Source organism: Hetaerina americana, unplaced genomic scaffold (genome assembly GCF_022747635.1).
Source record: "Hetaerina americana unplaced genomic scaffold, ioHetAmer1.1.p SCAF_12, whole genome shotgun sequence".
NCBI lineage: Eukaryota > Metazoa > Arthropoda > Insecta > Odonata > Calopterygidae > Hetaerina > Hetaerina americana.
The window spans coordinates 15,080,241-15,103,374 of record NW_027286292.1 but is presented as its reverse complement, the minus strand read 5'-3'; the positions used below and the strand labels follow the sequence as shown (position 1 = coordinate 15,103,374).

General features: G+C 40.1%; 1 protein-coding gene across 1 annotated transcript in view; it reads right to left on the bottom strand.

The window, feature by feature from the left end:
• LOC139685814 (mediator of DNA damage checkpoint protein 1) overlaps window positions 1-23,134 on the bottom strand; it is a 222,783-nt gene that overhangs the window by 90,707 nt on the left and 108,942 nt on the right. Inside the window, exons 6-7 of the mRNA XM_071582932.1 lie at window positions 9,701-10,000; window positions 4,965-5,262 (exon numbers count right to left, since the gene is read on the bottom strand). Of these exons, the coding sequence (XP_071439033.1) occupies window positions 4,965-5,262; window positions 9,701-10,000 (598 nt within the window). The remainder of the gene's footprint in view (window positions 1-4,964; window positions 5,263-9,700; window positions 10,001-23,134) is intronic.

The window sequence follows — 23,134 nt, the reverse complement described above, 5'->3', positions numbered from 1 at the left end:
TTAATCATGACATACAAAACTTAGGCACACAAAAACACACACGCTTAGTATTATGTTTATTGCATATTTCGGTTGTTTTATATATATATATATATATATATATATATATATATATATATATATATATATATATATATGTGTGTGTGTGTGTGTGTGTGTGTGTGTGTCTGTATACCTGTGGTATTTGGATTTGGATTGGATTTACGTTGACAAGATTCCGAGTCGCCTTCACGTGGAGTGGACTGCGATTGCCACGAAACAATTCTAATTGGAAGCCTGAAACCTAGCACTGAGTAAGTGATCGTAAGTTTTAGTTACATAAACGCTGACAAAGAATACAATCAAGCATAAGTAGGTTCAGCTGTTTAACTTATTACATGAATACTGAAACTACTACCAAAATTTCTCCCTATTTTTCTGCTCGGACATCCGTCAAATAAATGGCACGTGGGGATACTTTCAAAGCAATCGCCTAAACAATTCACAGATACAAAATTATTTAATCCCGATACTTTCCAAAATCCATGGTACTGAAGGTGTTTTGGAACATGAAATTTGCTGATTTCATGACTTTATCTTCAGACCTCTATTGCTCTTAGCTGTAAAGCAAAAAACCGCACAGAGAGTATTATGATTTCCAGGTTGACTTATGGTGATTTTTATGAAATATTCCACCTCTTAAGTGCCCTCCAAAAGATACAGTTTCCGGCAAGCACTCCTTCCATTATCAGTTAAATCAGAACTATGTCAGGATTAACCAACTGAGATCTAATCATCATATTTTAGAATCTGTTGATGATCCAAAAGGATGAAAAGGAATATGGAAGATAGCAATTATTGTTTTGTGACAATATTATTAATGACATCTACGTCACCGGCATTCTTTTCCACTTGTACAGAGCTTCCACTTAGCCAATAATATTTCGTGAATTTCTTACGCATCAGAGTTATATCTTTGCGATAAATTGATGCACAAAATATCACCAAAGCAAGGAAACACAAGAATTTTACAATGTAATGAGATAAATGGAGTTAATTAGAAGGAAACAACGTGAACGATATTCGGTTGACAATGATTCATGAAGACAGCACAGTCATGTGGCCTTAGCTTTAACTTGTCCTATAGCCGTCCTGTTGGGATAGAATGTAAGGAAAGCAACGATCCTCGGACTGAAGTGGTGGGGCAGGATTGGTGGCTGAATATTTTTTTTTGGCGTCTCTGAAGGCGCATCTCCCTCCCTCGAAACTCTGACTGCGTCATTAATCGCAGATGGAATATGCTGCAGCGCCACGAATAAAGGATAGAATTTCAATAAGCATACGTTCTCTCCAACCATTTATTTCTCGTTTTACATCTCCAGACCTCCATTTTCCTACTGATATTCCTCTGCTTAACATTGAAATGGTATGCGATGATACGGTGGGCTTACTAGTGTCGCTGTGAGTGGTAATAGATGATTGATTAAATCTGACGGAGTTCAATGTGTTGTCGTTACCGGCTGTATATATGGATGCACCTTATGTGCAGTTAATTGGTAAATTAATAGATTTTATGGTCGAGGTTTTAGAAGTTTAATGATTCATGTCAAGGATATTGTTTAAAAATATTTTTCACATGTCAGTTAATTATGTTAGAAAGAGATTCAATTTCATACAATGTTAAAACGATGCCCTGAATATTAGGACAAACAAATAATGTCATGAGGAATCGGCATAGATTTTCCATTTGACCAGCGATAAATTTTATTAAATAATGCCTGTAGGGCTTTCTCTTATATTTGAACATATTAGTAGATGAACATAAAAACTATAGATAATTAGCGTAAACCCTTAATAATATTATCTTATTTCACCAAAATATTTGTTTACACAACTATATATTAATTACAATTACTGATTATAAACAAAGCCATGTAAAATAACTGGTGTCTTATCGGTAACTAGATTTACGAGAAAGTTCCTGGAGTCATTAGTACTAGTTTTATCTTCTCCAAACTCTCAATATATTTAATCAATATACACACACACATACACACAAACACGTAAGCACACACACACACATGACGCATACTGAAAGGGAGAAGGGGAAGGGCAAGCACAGTGAAGGGAATACAAGAAGAGTGGTGGAGATCGGGGCAATTTGGACCAGGACTCATATCCGGATCTACGTAAATACATCACAGCTAATTTCAAACTTTACACGGCCTCTTTGATTGAATATTCAGCGTTCAATTCTTTACGTTAACTGAATTAGCTTTCCTCGCGTTAGGACATTATTAGAATTAGACGCTTGATATCCCAAGCTACTAGCCAAGTCAATAACTTAAAGTCTGCTGCTTTACTGGCGATTATCAAAGGGATCTTTCAACGACGACGTGCACATATGCTAAGTGATATGCTAAGAGCTTTTTATCATGTTGAAGAGGAAGATAAAACGTGGCATAAGTCAAATTGGTGAGGGGAGAACGTGAGAGGACTTGCAAAGGAAAACGTAACGTTTCATTCATCTTTATGGATGACTCTATACAATTTAACTAGTCGCCTTTGTCAAGGTAGTAACTTCCCTGCTATTGTAAAAAATGAATAAATGAAGGGGGCTTCTGGTCCAAAAAACACACTGACAGTATTTGATATCGCTTCGTTATTTAGGGGCTGGGTACACCTTATTTTGCTGATACGAGGAACGTTTTTAAGTACAGTAATGAACAGTAAATACATGTAACCGCAGCTATCTCCATTTGCGCCCCTGAAGGTCAGTGAATAACTCGAAGACTGGTAAAAAAATAGGACGAAGGATGAAGTAGATGCAATCTTCTGCTATCAATAACGAGTGTCAACGTTGAAAGTTTAAGCCAGTGTTCCGTGGCTTACATAAAAGGCTTAATGATTACTATTCAGTTATCATATTTTCCGTGCCACGTCTTTCCACAAGAATAGTTCAATTTTATCTTAAGCTCCGGTAAATTGCTCCAAATATTTCCGTATCATCAAGCAACAGTTTTGATGTCATTACTCTAATGTTTAAATCTAAAGTCCTCATAAAAATGGCGCCCATACGTTATCATTAAAGCCTTAAGTAAACCAAAGCCCAGAAATCACATTTTTTTCAGAATATGCTACGGCGTTTTGGCGACCATTTTATCTAGATAAGAACGCGAAATCCAGTTTGCAGTCCTGGTACAACACTTTCATCCAACGAAGCAGGAAGATGGTTTTAAAGAGATTTGAGAGAGTAATAGAAGAATTAATGGAGATGGTGAACAGAAAGGATAGCAGATGGATGAGAGTTTCATTCTATGAGTAGGGTAATAAAGTACAGAGAATCATGGGAAGGGCTACTCCGAAAACGTGAGAGAGTAGCCGTGCAAAAGGGGAGAGAAGTGCTATGTAATAAATACATTAAGAAGTGATAGAAACACTGCAGAATTGTAAGGAGAGGGAGAAAGATACCTAGTGACTTTAACAAAGATAACGAAAAAAAAGGAGAAAGAGTAAAATAGTGCATTTGGAGCGGTATCTTTGCTATCCATTTGTGCCTTAAAGAGCAGTATAGTTTTGAAACGGGGAGGTTAATAAAGGCATATAACTAAGGAATATGTTTTGATAAAAACAGTGAATGAAAAAATAAGTTGAGGCAGTTTGACTTAAGAAGAAATAAGTCTGCTGAAAGATCATGTGCTTTCTCGGCGTACCTGTTGAGTCAAGTCCTCTTGGGTCTTCCACCGGGTTAGTGCCTCCATAGCTGCCGATATTTCGATAACCGACTCGGTCTTCGTCCTCATGGCTTCTGAATGTCATATGTCATATGGGACCAAATCGACAAAACAGTATTCAAAAGCCCTGAGGACGATGATCGAGTCGGTTTTCAAAACGTCGGAGAGCGATGGAGAAACAAACCCGGTTGAAGACCCGAGAGGATTCCACTCAAAAGTAATACGACTCTCAATGCCATTTGATTATTTGATTATAGGTGCATACCCTTCAGGTCAAGGGATGGGTTAACGTTCAAAGAAAGTTGGGACGGAATGTGGTAATGACCAGAGGATTAATTGGTTATTAGGAAAACTTCAGGCTCCCACAGTTGAATTCAACTGTGTCCCACTGTTGAATTCAGATGTCATGATTCGTGGTTCGATTTACTGCTCACGAGCCTTTTCAGACAAAAAACCATTCGAAAACATTTGGCAAGACTCTGAATGGGATCCAAACCTTATTACTCGGGAAGCCAATATTTTATCCAAACTACCCTATATTCTCGCATAAGAGGCCTTGTATATATCCACGTATCTCGTCAGAGCTATTAAGTCCTCCAGGGAGGAAAATTCATGGCAAGAAAGCGAACGGAAATGAATAATCGGAAAATTGAGGGGAACATTACGAAGAGTGACGGAGAGGACATGGGACAAGGTATAGTTTGAAAAAAGAATAGTAAAAAGGAAGCATAAATAAGGTTTGACAGCAGGAGTTGAGAAGGAATTCGGAAAGTTTCAAGAAAATTTGGAGATAAACAAAAACTTGCTAACTGTAGTTTTTGTTTATCTCCTATATATTTTTCATGCTATAAAAGAAGAAGAGAAAGGACTCCAGATCATATGCTGAGTGACGAGGAGGAAAGGAGATAATGATAGATAGATAGATAGATAGGTAAATAGACTTATAAATAGTAATGTATTAACGCAGACCTCTAAGGTCCAGGATATACTCAGTAATAAGCAAAATAAAATATTCTGATAATGAAGGGCCGACTTGATTGGCCAATGAAAAAAAATCAACTACAGGACATTTGTTTTTCAAGAAAAGGATTACTACAAGAGTGCTACTAGAAGACTGGGGAATGGTGGAGTGTGCTACAGGGCCTAGGGATAAGTGCATGGCGGGGGGTGCTGGGGAAGCGGAAGTGACGCGGAGGAGGGGATCAGGTTGCGAAGGTGGCACTGATGAGGAAGGGCAAACTGGGAACCCACCTTCATCCTCGACGCGGTCCGCTCGCTTCTTGTGCACCGGCGCCATGAGCAGGTGGCTGGCGGGTCGGATGGCTCCCATGGATAACGACTTTCTAGGCGGCCCACTGCCGCCCCCGTCCACCACGGTCTCGACGGCGACGCCTCTTTTGGCGCCCCCCTTGGTGGGGGGGGCGGCGGTGACGGCTGCGGCGGCCGCGGCCATCACTTCCGCGGCCCGTGGCCAAGCAAACTGCAAGCGGTACTCAGTGCTGATACGCGTGGGGTGGCCCGGCGCGGCCGGAGGGTAGCTGGCGGTCATCTGTGCACACAACAAGCACACGTGGCCCGCCACGTGGTTACGAGGGGCGCCACTCGGGTCTGGCGGGAAGGCGGCCTGGGGCGCTAGTGGCCATTTACGCGCAATCATTGACAATGCTCAACAACGATGATTGCTATATGTTTCCCGTCAAGGACTTCCGTATTTTACTCCATTAACTCGTTCTTCCCTTGCTTCTTTAGCGGCAGAAAAGTCTCCTCTGCATAGGCTAATGATTGTACGTAATTATATCCGCAATGTCTATCAAATCCGCCACCATTTAAGGTGGCTCGGAGATAGATGTCAAAATGGTAATATTTCTTTTAGAAAGTCTTGTCACAGGAGGTGAGGTGGCCTCAATGACATTTTAATTATTGTACTCATCTCTTCGAATATATTTTCAACAGTATAAATGCATTCAAAGTCTTTCTAATTTGTAAATTATATTTTTGCGAAAAATATTTAGATGCATAGCCTCACCAATAGAAGTGGTAGGAAAAGTGTTGTGAGTGCACTGAGTTAATAAACCGGTATGAATATATTTAGACTAAATATAACAGACACATCTTCAATCACACACTCACAGTCACACCAATTCACGCACAAGAAATATATATTTATAGCATTCTTAAAATAAAGGAAATACAAACTAAGATTTGATTCACTAATTAGAAACTTATTTGGCGCAATATATATAAAAACTCCAGTTGCCTTGCTTTTGGAGACGATCGTCATGCAGGGCACCGAAATCAGGATACATGTATTTACACCTGTTTATCATAATTTTTTATCCAAATAATGTTCCATTTGTAATTTTTAGCTAAATGTTTCTCACAACCCCGTATTAATTACAGTTTAAATCATAGACGTGAAATTCCTCAAGCCAATGATTAAAATTGAAATAAAAATTATGGATGGAATAGAGATACCTCTGAAAACGAATTTCTTTGACATCCAAAGGGAATTGGCTTGAAAAATGTGGATTGTATCATTAGCTGTATTTAAGATCGATTTAAGGTGTATTTTAATCATTTTTCAATGGAATGTTTTACCTTAAACCTCTCAAAGTCCATAAACTCTAAACTAACTTTCTTAAACTCAAAATCAGGGTCACTGATGTATTTGCGAATGAATAATCCTGAGAAGGTTATTTGATGTATCTCAACAATACATCTTCAAGAATTAGTGGCATTCAACTACGGTACTGAAAATAAAATAGATACCAGATACCACAAAACAAGTCACTTTGAGCTTCAATTTCACTAAAATACCCATTATATCTTAAATAATCTTTTGTTAAAGCATTTGAATAACCCTGCATCTATTCCGACATTTAATAAAGTAAGCCTAGTAACCAATGATAGCACGAACCATAAAGGCCTCGACTATTATTTTGAAAAATATATTTATCCATTATTAAGCATATCAATAATATCAAATATTCTTTAAATCATTTTAGGATTCAAACTTAAATTAAATAGACAAAAACATGCCATTGCAGCTTAGAAAATTATTTCTTAACTTTCAAAAATGAAATATCACCTAAAAGGTTTTTCTATGTTTTTATCAACGGGGATATTGTATAATGCTCAGCCATGCGCTTGGTCTAGAGATCATCAGATCCAGATTAATTTTAATTTAATTGTATCCAACAGGATTACATATTTCGACACATTGATATAATTGTGTCATGCGCTTAGCAGTAGTTCGAGGAATATAACCCGTCATGAATAAATTTTAAATCCAGCTAATAATGACAGGAATAGGGGAGAACTATTACAACAGTTCTCCCCTATTTCTGTCAATGTCAATGCAAATGTCAATAGAACTAAAAAAAATACAGTACAATATCTCTAATGTTCACAGTTCCTGGAAATGTTAGCAACCGTGATCCTTTGACCATGTCACTTTTTTCATTCTTGCCATGCACAGATATTTTTCGGCCGCACTTTGCTTGCCGAAATTGTAAAAGTAAAATATTTATTTTTCTGGCCGGATAGACTACGCCGTAATTCAACAGTAAATATTAACATTAATATTTATACTTTGAATCGAAGATATAAGAACAACATTTATATTTACAGAGTTTTCCCTTGCACAACCTTAAAACAAAGAACAACGCAAAAAGCTCAATCGTTTCAGGTTTTTATAAATAAATCAATTTTAAGTGACAAACACACAGCCTTAATATTGTTTAATTTAATCTTAGATTGATATACCCAAGTTATGTTTGCTTCTTTTAGTTGAAGGGGAACCACAGATATGTAAATTCCAAAGAACTGTTTTGTCCTTATATACGTAGCGGTATGGCCACATCTTTCTTGCATTTTCCAACGAGTGTGCAAAGAATTATCCAAGGATACTCAAATGCTTAGGGACCAACCAATAAATTTAGTCAGTTATTCCAAATAATAAATTAATGAGTGTGGCACCTATATTAAAATAAATCATTATGCTTAAACGTGAACAATACATACTGTGTATGCCTTTAAGGTGGCTTGTTTTCCATCCATAAGATGTCGCTATTGCTATAACATCGCCATAAGAAAACAATTTCAATGACGATTTAAGCCTTTATTGAATATTTACATTAAATTATTAATTAATATGACTAAACACCAGAAATATTTTTATCTTGAAAAATAGCAACTTAGCACAGCATGCATTAACATAACTAAGCACGGAGTAACGTGCTTAGCTGCCTAGAATTCATCACGTATTTGTGATGAAAATTGGATTTTCAACTGAGATTTCCAGGGCCTTAAGGTGTTAGAAATAAAACGGCTTTGTATAAGAAAATTTTAGTGGTAACAACTCAAGAATAATTGCCACAAGCATTAATTATTACTGACCATATTTCTGATGAAGTTATTTTGCAGCAAGCTTAAATTTAAAAAGAACCTTTCTTGTTCAATACTACATTCAATTTCCATACATTTGTTTCCTCGTAGGTAAAGCTACTCGAAAGGCTCTTCAATAAAGTGGATTATTATATTTTAATATTTTTTTCCCACATGAGCGTCATCAAAACGGAGCCTGGTATAATTACGGTGAGCTATTTAATGGAAGGCCTTGAGTTAATATTTTGAAATAAACGGCATTCAAAATCTAAATAAATGTATATACATACTAGAATTACATTTAAGTATTTACAGGCTATTAAGAATGCAAATTAAGACTAATTGATGTGGTGAGTGACATGGATGTAAAAAAATCATGGTCTCATTGGAAGAGAAAGCACTTCTGGCGCAACATCTAGGCAATGGATTTCTGAAGAAAAGGCGATTCAAATGTCAAGCCTTAAAAACAGAAAACATTCATGCGGCCTAAGATATTTGGGTAAGAATATGTTTTCTTGACTTAAGCAGCTTACATCCTCTATCGAGATATATTTTCCGCGAACAAGAAATCGATAGCTGCCATGCATGCTCTAGCTAAAATGGTTAATTTCCATAGACATGGGAAGATAGATGTTATTTTAAAGCAACAAAATGCAAATTACTTCCCACCAAGACATTTATTATGTAAAAATAGAGGTTTATTATGTATAAAGAAAGGTTATAATCAAAATCATTTTGGGCAAATCTAGGATTGCAAAGCATAAAAAAGTAAAGTGTACAGAAGGACAATTTTTTTCCATTTTATGCCAGGGATAATTAATGCGTTATCGATCGACGACTACTTTTCCGATAACATTAATTCAAAATGTTAACATGTTCATACTTCAGTATAAGCTACACAGAGATATTTTGTGAAAGTACTGGTCAGAGTCTGAACATAAAATGCATAACAGGAAGTGGACGATCGTTGTAACAGAATTTAAGCAGCGGTAGCTAAAAACACTAATCCTGTTGAAGGGACAATATCAACCATACTGGGACTCAGCTATGTATACATGGAAAAGTGATGTTTATCAAATGCTATGCCTTACGTAAAAATGCGTTATCCAATAATCCTTCGGCTAGCAATGATAATTTCCCGGATATTTTGTCGCCATTCTTCGGTCGAATTACGCTCGTGAACACTTTATCTGTGTTTGAACGAACGACGCTGACCAGATCCCTTTGCATGAATCTCAAATACTTCGTCACTGAGCTGTAGAATATGGAGGCATGGCGACTTGATTCATAATCCGGTCGATCGGACTATCCTCAATGACTGCGGGGTAAAATCTGATAACCTACTTATCCAACGGGCTCAGCTCGAACTGAGTTGGATTATTGAGCTGTACGAATCGGTCATATCTTCTCGACAGAGGATAAAGTTGCCGGCACGTCCGAGCAAAAGGACCGCTGAGGAGGAGGGAGGCGGGAAGGGGCGGGCCGGAACTGTTTCTCATGAGACAAGGCGGAGTTGCAAAAGGGGTGGAAGGGGACATCGTCGGGTGGAGGTTTACGGGACAGGTAAGAGGTCTGGGGGAAGAAAGAAGGTTGCTTCCTACCATTTCGTCCTCCCACTTGTCAGTGCGAGGCTTTCGCTGCTCCTCCGGAAGCGAGGGGGGCGGGGCGGCCCCTCTCCTAACGACCCCCGCCCCCTCCTCTCCGCCCACCCACTCGCCCCCACCCACGACACCATAACACACGGGCGGTTCGCACTTCCAGTATCGCAAGCGGTACTCGGATTGGAAGAGGAGGTGGCGTGCGGGGGGGCCCTCGGACTTGCTTCGGCGGGTTAAGCGGGCGCGTCGGCCGTTCGCTCGCTCTTCCGGCTGCAAGGAGAAGAGTGCGCCGTTGACACGTCTCTAGGGTGAAAGAAATGCACGCAAGAAGCTTTGAAGATATGTAGAAAGAGTGTAAAGGGAGATTTTCTTTAAGAATCAAGGGAAAAGTGCACGGGGAAGGTTTACGGAGAGGAATTTTGTGAAGCGAAAGGATAGATGGTGGGAATGGGCGGCGTGGGGAGGAAGAGGTTACGTGGGGAGGAGGCTGCTGGGTGAGGGAGGAGGTTGAGGAGGAGGCGCGGGTGGGTTGGCCGGAATGAAAGGCGATGGGTTGGGAGTTAGAATAAACGAGAAGGGCCTTTGGAGAATGGTGAGGATTTCGAAAGCCAGGCTGGGAAAGTGGTAATTGTTCTGGGAGAAGAAGGGTGAGATGTGAAGTGTAGTGAGAAATGAAAACGTTGGACGCAGTGGGAGTCGCTCGCTTTCGAGGAATGACAGGGAGACGAGCTGAGGAGAGAGAGGGCTGCTTGGGGGGAATCGATACAATTGGGTCGGCAGTTGAGGAAATCGTTGCATCAGGCTATATGGTGGGAATAGGATGAAGAATGCTGCTGAAGTGAAGGAGATGTCTCCTGCAGGATCCGTAGGCTTAAAGGTGAAGATACGCAGCAGCAAAGGGTGGGCTCAGGAAATATTCTGTGCGGGAGGGATTAGAAGTTTTTTCTTAGAGAATTAGGAAAGGGAACTCCTCTATAGGCTACATAGGCAGGTAAAATATGGGAAGGGTCTGGGAGCAGATTCATTAGACTCCGAGAAAATAATACTCATATAATTGGAAGGGGAGTTGTTGAGGTTTTGAATGGATCGAAAAAAAGACCATGAAAGGCAGAGTGGTGTTTGGGAAGACTATAATTTTTGAAAGAGGCTACACGCTTCTTGATTGGATCGGGCGGGGAGGAAGGGATATTATCACGAGCAAAATTGATATTGCTAGATTCTGAGAAGCAATTTCAAGGTTACGCGATGATTTTTGACATTCTATTGCAAACTGTTGTACAGAACTATGCGTAGGTATCTGGAATTTGGCGGGTCTTGGAGAAGAATATAATATTAGGGAAGATACCAGTGACGAAATGGCAATAATTCTGGGTGAGGTGTGGAGTAGGGAGGAAGTTATATAGTAATAAAATCAATTTGAGATTAGTAGGAGGTAATAAGATAGTTCAGAGTATTTTTGTGAAAGTATAATTACTGACTTTTAATTGCTCATTCAATACGTACGTGAAATAAGAATATTGTCATTGGACGAAAGTTTTGACAAGAGGTTTGTTGAATTGGTTATGAGGATAAAGAACACCAAATTTGGGAAGAGTAACTCGGACAGATAGTGTTGGGGTTCTTTCATGGAATATAAAATTTTCCGTGGGAGAATTAGGAAGTTATGAGTGGCCAGCAAGTTTTTCAAGATGAGAGAGGAGGCGAAAAGGTGTAGGAGGCAAAGGCCACTGAGTACACTAGGTTTTATGGCGTTGAATCCTCATCATGAGGTAATGAGGTACCTATGATAGATTGAGGTGAAACACTATTCGCAGGAAGGAATGCTTACTCACATTTTGATGGAAGATGTAAAGAATAATTAGTGGTTAAAGAGACTTTTTAGATTTCTATTAAGTTAGCTCGATGACCTCAGCATTATAGGCAGGTATAAAACGTCATGGGGAGCTACGAATATGAAATACAATGGGGAGGTTGGGGAAGTAATGACATTTAAATACAAATAAATGGGGTAGAAGATATTTAGTTTTAGGGCAATAAGAGAATATCATTTAGAAGTGGGTGGTTTGGATATTAATATTAATGGAAAGAACTGCGAAATTGTTGGTTATGTGGAAGAAAAAGTTGTGCTTGGTGCATCCAGGTGCATTCAGTATGGCTGCTGGGCAGAGTCAGGAACATGCAATGGAGGACAATCCGCAAGATAGGCGTTGCGTAGGCATTGACGTGTGGAGGCGATGACGATGACACCGCGCAGGCGATGGCGTTGCTCGCTCCACGCGGGCTGTCTTCCCGGGTGGACATAGCGTTGTCAGGGGAGCGTGTGGAGGTCCTCCTGCTCCTCTAACTTCTCCTTCAAATTCGAATATACCGCCATACTCCATTACCAATGCACCGAATCTTTTTAGCACGTTTCAAATATGATGGTTATGCTGACCGTCGGTTTACGAGTAAATGTATATAGCGCGAGTCCGACTTGGGATAATAATACCACTCCATACACTACGGAGTTATGCTTGACTGCTTAGTCGATATTTCAAACTATTAGAGCTTGATACTTTTCGGGATGAAATACCATTTCAATAAGGAGACCTTGCAGTTAATAATGACTTACTCCTCCGCGGAATACGAAATTGGTGCTGAAGTATAGAAAAATACGTAATTTACGTATTTTATCGCACAAATTAACATAAGTTGCTTTATTATGCAACGTTAAAAAATTATTGAGACGAAAATTCCCATATCTGAAGCTCACTGACTTGCACATACTCTGTAGAAAATTTTGAATAGGTGGGGGGTTCACTGGAATATCTGCTCTGAATCACTTTTCACTCAATTGACTAGTTCTTTATGATGACCATTTAATGATGACTGCTCAAAGCATAATTTCGTCTACGACTTTCTTCATGAGTACGTTATATTTAGATAGAGCTGCCTTGAGAAGGAATATTCAACCACGATCGTTAGCGAAATTAGGTTTTTTCCTCACAACTTCGCCAACAGGGCTGAAACATGCCAATATGAATAGATGATTGCTAAATATGACAGTTTTCCCAAAACATTATTGTGAAAATTCATTCTTTCTTCTATTCTCTGAAAATATTAGATTTTGGGCTCCATTAATTTGGTGTTAAGGACCATTCCCATCAAAATTGCTTTTTGAGTGGCTACATAATCTCGACAATTAGGTACGCGCCACTTGTGCAATCACACCATGATCAAAGCTACTATCGTATTTTCTTTCATTTACATCTATAAAATTATGAAAATGATTTCCATCAGTGGTGACGTCGAGAGAATTTAGGTCTTAGTGGGTATTTTTGTAAAAGCAAATAAAAAAAGGCCTGCAAAAATTTGGCGCAGAAGCCACATTGAACACACAGAACTACTGTGAAAATGTCAGCGCTGGTGGGACTCATGGTTAGGGAAAGGTAATAGGAAAGGGAGTAGAAGCAAAGACAGATGAATATGTGAAAACATGAAGAGAAGGAAAGCAGAAACAGTATCGAATCACACACGTACTCAGGATTTAAACGGTGAAGTAAATAAACGAACATATCAGTATCGAATACGTTTTTATATGAATATGCATTATTTATTGACAGCAATAAATATAGCATGTTCCGTTAAATATGTGACTTTGTTGAGTGAACTAGTCGAAGAGCGCAATTCATGTCTACCGTTTCAAAGACGTGAAAAATTGGAGAAATTGATTGGGGACTTAATTTTGATTCTTTCTCATCGAGACAAAAAAGTAGGTTATCCGTATTTAAGTAGGAGCTAAACACAACCTAAGGCGAGAGATAAGGTCTTACGCATGTATTTTAAATTCTACCAAAATATGTATCTTGTCATAATTTTATCTTTCTTATGATGCTATGAAATGTTAACTGCGTCCATAATTATATTGAATTATTAAATGTCAAAGCATGTACTTGTTCGAAATGTGTGGGGGATATCCCTCAATATTATTTAAGAGAACAAGAAGTTTTTACCTTGACTCAATGGTTTCAACCACGATAAAACGTGTGCATAACGATATTTTTCTAACAAACAACTGCTGGGATGTGGTAACCCTCAAAACTCGAAATGGTCAGGGGTGCGCGTAATAGAAGAGCTTTAAACGCCAAATGGCAAGAGTTGAGACTGGGCTAAGGGCGGATGCGCTTCATTAGTGGCGGCATTCCCATGTAGAACACTGCACGACCCAACCAGATGGAGGGAATCATGAATTTTTTCATGCTTCTATGGTGCTTGTGTTGAAACATTATTCAAACAGGCATCAATATATATCAAACAAACGCCAGAAAAAGAGACAGATTCCGCCGGAAAAACTCTGACTGAGTTATTTTAAAGGTTTAATTTAATCACACGTATTTTGCATTGAAGTTGTACACTGGAAAACCTTTTGATATTCAAAATAATATAAGGCAAGTGGTATTACATTAGTATAACCTGAATTACAACCAGAGTTAATTCTTCACAAAATGCATGCATATCCTAGCATATGTAATATTCTGTGGGGAAAATATTTTTCATTAAAATTCGATGCAAAGGAAGAAATTTAGACGCTAATTTTAATAAAGACTATAAACAATGGAGTGCACTGAAATCCCCCTCAGTTATCCTTTCCTTAGAGGCGCGGCTACGGGTTATGCGTGGACATCATCGAGGAGCAGAATTCTGACTTGTATAGCAAAATGGCTAATGTGAATGAAGTTTTAGAGGCAGATACTCATACTGATAAGTAATTTTATATTTACGGCTACCAAATCATTTCACCAAACGAAAAGTCAGCTCATAGTTACGGGGACATGTGTTAAAGACACCAGCTTTGACTTTGAAAGATCTTCGTCCCTTCAAAGCTAAATCACGCAAGAGCCGTTTCCTACTTCTGAAACTAAAAACTTATTAATAATACTTAAATCATTCATAATTAAATCTATAATAATGAACAGGCAATTTAATTCAATGTTTGAATCTGTGTTTGCATATTTTTTCCTCTTTTTACAAGAATATAATACGTCATGTCGTATTTTGACAACTCGCTACAGTAAGGGGTATCAAATTCTTATAATTCTGTATTTTTGAATATGTAAAGGAGTTAAAAAATATCCTTATTTTTATATTTAATTCATCTTGCGTACATTTCGAGATAACGTGAAAGATAAAAATGTAGCATTCATCGGAATTCTGTAACATACCAAATGAAAAATATTGCGAGCCACCCTTAATAACACCGTGGTCTTCTACTCGTTCGTGGGTGCTCCAAGCACTGGGACCATTTCAAGATCTAACATAGAAACAAAAAAACCTCACCCGATAGACTATTTTCTAGTCCAATGTGGGACTCGAATACATGACGTACAGACTGCTAGTAACATATTTCCACGGTATACCTCTACCAACGATATGTTCCATCATATCATCGATTCATTTTAAATAAATATCTCGGGTATAAATTGACGTATCAAATTACCAGATTCCCTCAAGTGCAAAATAATCTATATTACGAAAACTAAAACTTTAAAATATTATCTTCTGACTACAGCACCTAATTATCCACAAACCACACATTTTCAAGTAGCAAGTGACCCAACCCTTGTCCTTGGATCAGACACTATATTTCCATATCATTCTTCATATTCGCGTATTTCATTTTATTCCTGTACTACGCTCAAACTTGAAGGTCGAAAGCATGCCAGATCATTTTTACGTAAATAAAATATTATGCATTATCACGCATGCATTTTTAAATTGACTACTGTATCATATAACATTTGCCTTTGCCAAAATATCGACTGAATTCCACTGCGAGGCTGAGTGTACATGCAAAGAAGCAATAAACTGTAACAGTAATGTAATGCACCGGAAGTTGACTAAGTCCGAGACAATTGACGCTCTCCTGGCCGCAGAGGGACTCTTTGTGTTCGAGTGGAAGCGAGGGGATGCTAAAGCCTGATTCCTTCGGGAAGATAAAAGGAGGTTCCAAAAGAGCACAGGAAATAAGGGGCAAAATTAGATTGAGGCACATTTTGAACGATAGAAACGCGTTGACATGAGTTTCTTTCGACTGAATAATTTAAATGTCTTACTCTTATCCCTGGGGGAATTCTCAGGTTTTATCACGTGAGCTGCTATTTATTTTGGTAAAAACGTAGTCGCGACTGTACCTTTAACTTCCTCGGACGTAGTTTCTATTGTTCGGCACGTGATGGCAATAGTAAGGGAAACGAATCCTTAGGGTGTATCTGATGAAGGATCCATGCTGCTTGCGGGCGTTGGTGTTGATGGGCAACTGTTTCCCCCCAGTCCTGGAGGCGTCTTCAGGTTGAAGTGATTTGCGTCGCGATTTGGCCGCTAAATATAAGAAACGCTGACTGACTCGGAGCTCTCTGATTGGCTCTTTCTTGGCGGCTGATAAAAATCACCCTTTTCCATGTGGAAGTCAGGGTTTAGCCATACTCTCAGTTGAAATTGTTGGGATTTATATAGCGGCCGAATCGCGATGCAGATCACATCGACCTGAAGACGCCACCCGGACTGGGGGTGAACAGTTGTCCATCAACATACCTACGCGATGGTAATTCCCGGAAGCAGCATTGATTCTTCGTAAGGGAAACCGTTTTCTAAACACCCGTCCAATATTACTGCATGTAATAATTCCAATTTTCTCATATGACTTTTGAGCGTAAACTATCCATACATATATATATATATACATATATATATGTATATATATATATATATATATATATATATATATATATATATATATATATATATGTATATATATATGTACACACTACCAAATATTAATATATATTTTTATAGGATAACTTACGCTGTTTGACAATAACAATTGATTAAGTAAAAAACGCTGATCCCAGGAATTAAATATTAGTATCACTGTGGACATCGCCTAAATATCCACAAACGTAATTAGAAGCAGATTAGCTGTTGATACTGGTTCTATCGAACGGTTTTGCATACCCGGATTTTTTTTACCAGCTTAAAGTTTTGATTGACTTATCAGTTACTAATTCACAGTTTGTTTTACTGGGTTAGGTGGTAGAAGAGACTCCATAGTCTCAATCTTGCCCCAAAATAAAGACGACTACCTATCTATCTATAAGTTAATCCAGATAAAATAACAACGTACAATTCAATATGTCAGGCGGTACATTCACGGTGTCTTCCATATAAATATTTTGACCAAAATATACTTAAATTTTAGTAGGTAGACTTTCGCAGCCACTTGATGATTCTGAGGTAGTTTTCTAGTGTTTCCTCTGGTGGAGTTTTATTTGACTCCATATGCAACGACACTAGAGTGCCACCCTAGCAGTGTACCAATCTTTTTAATGGAAGAATTAATTTCTCAGATTAATTCATTCCTAAGCATACCTCTATATATAAAGGGGAGGTTCAGTTGAAGAAATTTTGACCCGTTATGATAAATATCCTTTCAGTTAAATCAATATTAAACTCTTCGCCGAGTCAATAATTGATTTATCTAATGTAATATGTTAATGGTGGCAATCAATACATTTGCAGAGGTGTAAGAATCCGTTTTCCTCAAACAAACGCTTTCTCGTGTTATACTTTCTAAAATTTCTTTTGAAATGTAATAGATTGCTCGTCCTACTACGCGTATCGCACAATCTTGCCATAACTACAATTAAGGTTTCCATTTTTTCGAATGGGATGGACAACCAGTCTTCCAAATAAATCAGCTGGATGTTTCAAAAGACAGTATCACTTGCCCCTTCATCCATCCAATCAACCTTTCTTGATTTGGAACCGATGAACTGCAGATAGCTCCGTGAACTAAGACATAAATCATGTTCATACTAAATTCTCCCGATACGTCGAATATTTATAAACATTCAATTCAGCCGGTAAATCTACCCAAGATGGCGTATTCGTTTTTTTTCGTACGGCGTTGATTGGTTTACACAGAATGAAATCATCGGGAGAAAGATTCGAAAGATACACACTATGCACTAACTAACTGGATATTCTAAGGTTAATCAATATTGCTTGGCTTTATAACAAAACATGATATTAATGAAAATTTTCTAACCCATATGTTACGTACATGGATATTTTAACTCAAAAGTATTTCATAGCTAATGAGTGGTGAGCTGAGGGAACATTAACGAACAACGTTTATTATTATACATAATTAAAGGCATAAATAAACTAAAGTAAGTGGATGTCCAATTGTGAATATTTTTTAGCTCGCGTACTACTTCAAGGATATTCTAGTCTAGGTCTCAAACACTTACTATGAATGCGCAACAAGGGTTTCACAGTAATAGCCAACTGCTGTATACACAAGGGAGTTAATAATAATGCATTGCTTACTTATTACTTGCGTCACGACTATTGTTAAACTTTCGTTCAACGGTAACCGAAATAATAGTATGAAGCCTTCATTCCAACCATCAATATAAAAAAATTATTAAATGCGGTCAAAGAAAATTGCAGAATACCAAAGAACTGATGACTCAACACTCAGGGTAACAGGAATTAGTAAACTCACGACCAACTCCATATAACTTCCCAATAGAATATCTTATTATTTCTTAATGGCGTCAATGAGAGCGAGATGGACGTAATACAGTTATGACCAATCATCACGGACGGCATTCGTCCCGCAGTTTCACGGGATGCTGTGGCGGGGGAAATGACCAGTGGTCGATATCAACGCGCAGGCCGAGTATGAAAAGCTTGCTTCTCGCCGAAACGGGCCTTGTGCCGAGCCCATGTGGGTAATGACGAGACGGGACAGATTCGTCAAGCCCGCGATCCACGGATCGCAAGAAGATCGATGTGGGGGACTGTGGGGTGGGGAGAATGGGAACTGGACTGTACGCAGGGTCGAAAGAAGGTCTCCGGGGGCCTGCTGTCGTCCTCGCATGGGGAGAGGGGAGACCAGGGGGCCCTTGTACTTACGTGCTCCAACGCCGCGCCACCCACCAGCCTGTCATGCGGCCACCATTCACCTGTGTTATCTACCCATGCGTCTACGCATTCGGGGGCGAAAAGGGGGCAAGGTGAACTCACTACGCTTACGTGCCCAGTTTCAACACAGTTGTGAAAAATGTTAATGACAAACATGACAGCCGGCATTTAAATAAATTCATTAAAAAGTCTTTGAGATGTTTGACTCATTCTCTCCCTATAGCTTTAAGACTTCGGGGGAGCTGGTTCCAGCCACGAGTTTAAATTCAAGAGATACTCTTATAGTCTTGGGTATTTCTTTGCATTATGTTTGAAAGTTGAAGAGCTCTGAAGAAAATATTCAGTATTTTTGCTTCGAAACAGCTCCCACGAGTCAATCTTAGCCTAGGATTTCCATTCCTAAACCAGTGCCTAGCATATTTTATAAGGTGAACTTTTAATAAAATCAAAATTTATAAACTGTATCCAATTTCAATTATGAACTTTAATTCAATAAAAGGCAGGAGAACTACCAACCGGAACATTTTAACTGCGATACATACGGATTCAAAATCATTGAAAATGAACTACTCTGAAAAATACAAGGCACTACTCACGAGGAGTGTTTAAAGAATTACGAGTCTCCAAAAGTCTCGCCAGCCAATTATTTGTTTCAAAAATCTCCTAATAGAATCTACATTACAGCCTTAATGTTCACCTTAGCAAATTATTAATGATTTACGCACAAGAAAAATCATAGAGGCGGAAAAATAAGTACCCTGCTGAAGACCAGAGAATGAGATGGGCCCATTTACACTCCTAGTTCCATTAAAAGATTTCCTTTGTGTCAAGAGTTCGTCATCTTTAGGATGGCTTTTTCGAGGGTTCGGAGGAAGTAACCCTAATCGTCCGCAACAGGTCGAACACCAACCCGGCAGACGAAGGCAGCGGGCGCGTGGTACGCTGGGATGGCGGCGGAAAGCCATCGCGTGGATGCACGGGGATCCAAGGGCGCGAGGACGGGAGCACGTAAACGTAGCGGGGTAGTCAAGGGGGGGGGGAGAAAGCAGAAACAAGAGGGGCGTAGCGTGGCGGGGCGGTGGGGGTGACGTGGGTGAAGGGAGTCCGGGACGGGTGCGGTGGTGGAGAAGCTCCCGGCCGTGTGCTGGTGCATCTCGCGCGGGGTGGACACCGTCTAGGGAGGGGGTACGGTACCCGGCATCTCTGGGGGAGGGAAGGCGGGACGGGGGGGAGTGTTGTCGGAGAGAGTGGCGTGGCGTGGCGGGGTCGACTCGGGTGGGGCGAGGGGTGTCGGTCCAATGGTGTTTCGTCACCAAGACGCGACGGCCGCCGGAAAACTCCGGAGCCGGGAACATACCCGTCGGCGCCAACAACCCCGTCGACCGTTCCGTCCAGGGGACGCCCTAACGTGCATTGCACTCGCAGTGGAGCTGGATACTTCCCAAAGGGTGATCAACGACAGAGGCCCACTTACCCAATAGTGAGGGAATCATTCAAAAATTCACCGTAAGCTGCCCTCAAAACGATTTTTCTTCCTTTTTCATTGAATTTTGCCATCAAATATTACATCCTTACGGCTTTGAAATTAAGCACCCCTGACTGTTTGAGATCGCTTCACCTGGATGACCTCCAAGGGCGGCGGCGAACCACTGCCCTCGCTCCCCCCCCCACCACGTGCCTCCCTTGGGCCCAACGCGAACCCAGTCCCCCACTCCAGGGGTCACAGGCGCCCCACTCTAACATTACGTCATAGCTTCTCCTCCCACAACACCCTCCCACTCAACAAGTTTTCCGCCTGGGCTTTATGACCTGAGTGCCGACGAATCAATAGTGCCAACTAAGTATCAATCCCCTAACTGGCTGGAGGCCGAAAGTGCGTTAATTGTTCTATTCTTGTTTTCTAACTTTATTCCTCAAGGATCACCCGTCTCTTTTCTCGGGTCGTCGTATTCCCAGTAGCCCATCCCTCCCCACCCAATCCACAACCACAGCCCCGATGCCACTCCCAGGGACAACGCGCGCACGAACCGCACACGATGCCAAGGGAGAACCCTTGGAGGGTCCCGAGCGCCACGCGGCCCGTTCACACGGAAATAGTGGTGCACAATCCCGATCCGGGCCACTGATGGATTCCGCATCCCTTTCTAACTTCGATCCGATGCCAATGAGACCTTATGATATTCTGCCAATTTCATACCCACAAACCATTTGCCGTGCGCAAACCTATGCACAAACAATGCCTATCTCTTTCGGGATAAGGAACGTTAAGCCAAGCATCTTTTAAGGTCGCGAAAGAAAACCTACTGAATCTTAATGAATAAGAATTACTTAATTTTTACACACAGATTGTGTGGAAAAATTAAGTAATTCTTATTCATTATGAATCGTTTGCACAAAGTGACGGCGGATACTATACAGTATAACAAGCTACTGAATCTTATTAATATCTTCTATTATACTTCTTTTACCAATGTCTCAGATTTGCGTACATTATTTCGGGCATACCCTTCTGTTCCTGGGACTAATAACTCCTTGGTCATAGAGTCTCGTCGACCACATATTACCGATGACTTTGTCAGATTACCCTTATCTCTCTCAAATCATTGCATCTCCTCCCACATATTTGGTGATTCAAACTTCATGCATCTTCTCAACATGAGCAAACCAGTGTTTGTGTGAACACATATCCCTTAAGATGGGAAAACCAAGTGCACATATTGAGGTTCGCTTCAGGTCATTCTACGAAATAGAATATGTGTTACTACCCTCTTCTCTTCCAACTCGATCGAATGGTTCAGTTCGGTCTAAACTAAAACACGAATAATTTCAACTTATATCCAGATAAAATACCGGTCAAATCGAAAAATACTGATTCCACCATGAGACACAGGACTTTTGGAATCAATTGATCCGCATGAGTTGATCGGCATTGATTCCCCGTCCCGCACCGACCGTTTTCCATCGCGCACGACCGCCCTGGGGCCGACTTCCACGGAGCAAAAGACGGCGCCCTACTTCATTCCCTCCTCTCCCCCTCCCAACTTCCCCCCTCCAGCTTCGTCGGAACCCCCCGGAGGCGTCGGCGGGTCGCCCACCCGAGCGTGTCGCCGACTCCTGTCACGCTGCTGCGACGCTCGTCCCCACGATCGGCCGTCATCACCCCCGCCGCCAGTTTCTATTGGCCCGCGACGGCCAAGGAGAGCGGAGCGCCTCCTCTGCCGCGGGGATGCCCACGGCTCGCCCGCGACACTCGCCCTTCACTCCAAAGGGTTGGCACACTCTTCGTCATTTAGGGAGGCGTGATGGGATGCACGAAAGAGGGGCTTCTTTCCATCCTGCTGGATGGACGGCCAGGCGCCTAGATACTATAAGCGTCGCCTAGCATGGCGCTCGCGATAACAACATAATAGCTGCGCTACTCTAAGAACATCTACTAAATATCTGGGAGAAAGCAACAAAGGGACTGGATGCTCTGGAAGGGACTTCGTGCAATAAAAAAATGGAAGCTAAAAATATTTCCATCAAAAGACGCCGCTAGTGACGATTTGATTTGTCATTCATGCCTAAAAATGTCATTAAATCATGTTTTGAGGTGTAGCTGAAATTTTTTCAATCTAAAATCTAACAAGTTGGTTAGTCATCGGCTAATATATATTATTTTTTTAAATATTTTGTATGAATTTGTCTCTGCATTGTTTGTACAATAAGTTGTCTTTTAGCTGCCTGTCATAAATATTTTGGCGACCGTAAAATTTATATTTTATCCTACATTATTTACACGGTTGTTTAAATCAGTAGTGGATTTTTCATCAAGGTCTTATTTAATACACATATTATTCCAAAGTAATCGAAAGCATTTACGGTTTTTCATTTGAATGCTTTTGTTAGTAATAATGTATTTTATTGTTATTAAATCATCATCATTGGTCGTCTCTCATAAGATTGGTTGACTGCAGCCCTCCATCCTACCCTATCAGATGCTTACTTCCTGGTATTTTTTGCAATGCACTCTCTTTGTTATTATACTAGCGACAATATTAAAAACTCGGAATCGAAGTTTGAAATTTACATGAAGCATTATCATTGAAAATTAATTATTATTGCATTGTTCGTCAAAAAAGTATTAAAAAAAGGTTTCAACATTGCACTTTTGTAACACTAAAATCTTTACAATTTAACGATCTTACATTTCATGATTTCGATGTGGAACAATCGAGGTAAGCAAAGTACATTCGCGCCACGAGTTTTAAAGCTTTTCTTACTAACCAGCATTAGAAGGGATCGAATGAACCATTATGCGGATTCTATGACGAAGAAAATGAAATGATATAATCGTCATGGTAGAATTATCGTTAGCGGTGGCAATATTTTGACACAAAATACGAATTGTTTCGTTGTTATTCAACTTGATAGACTAGACAGTGCTACCTCTGCCTGGCCTAAAACAAGACGTAAATGTCCTCTTGCCCA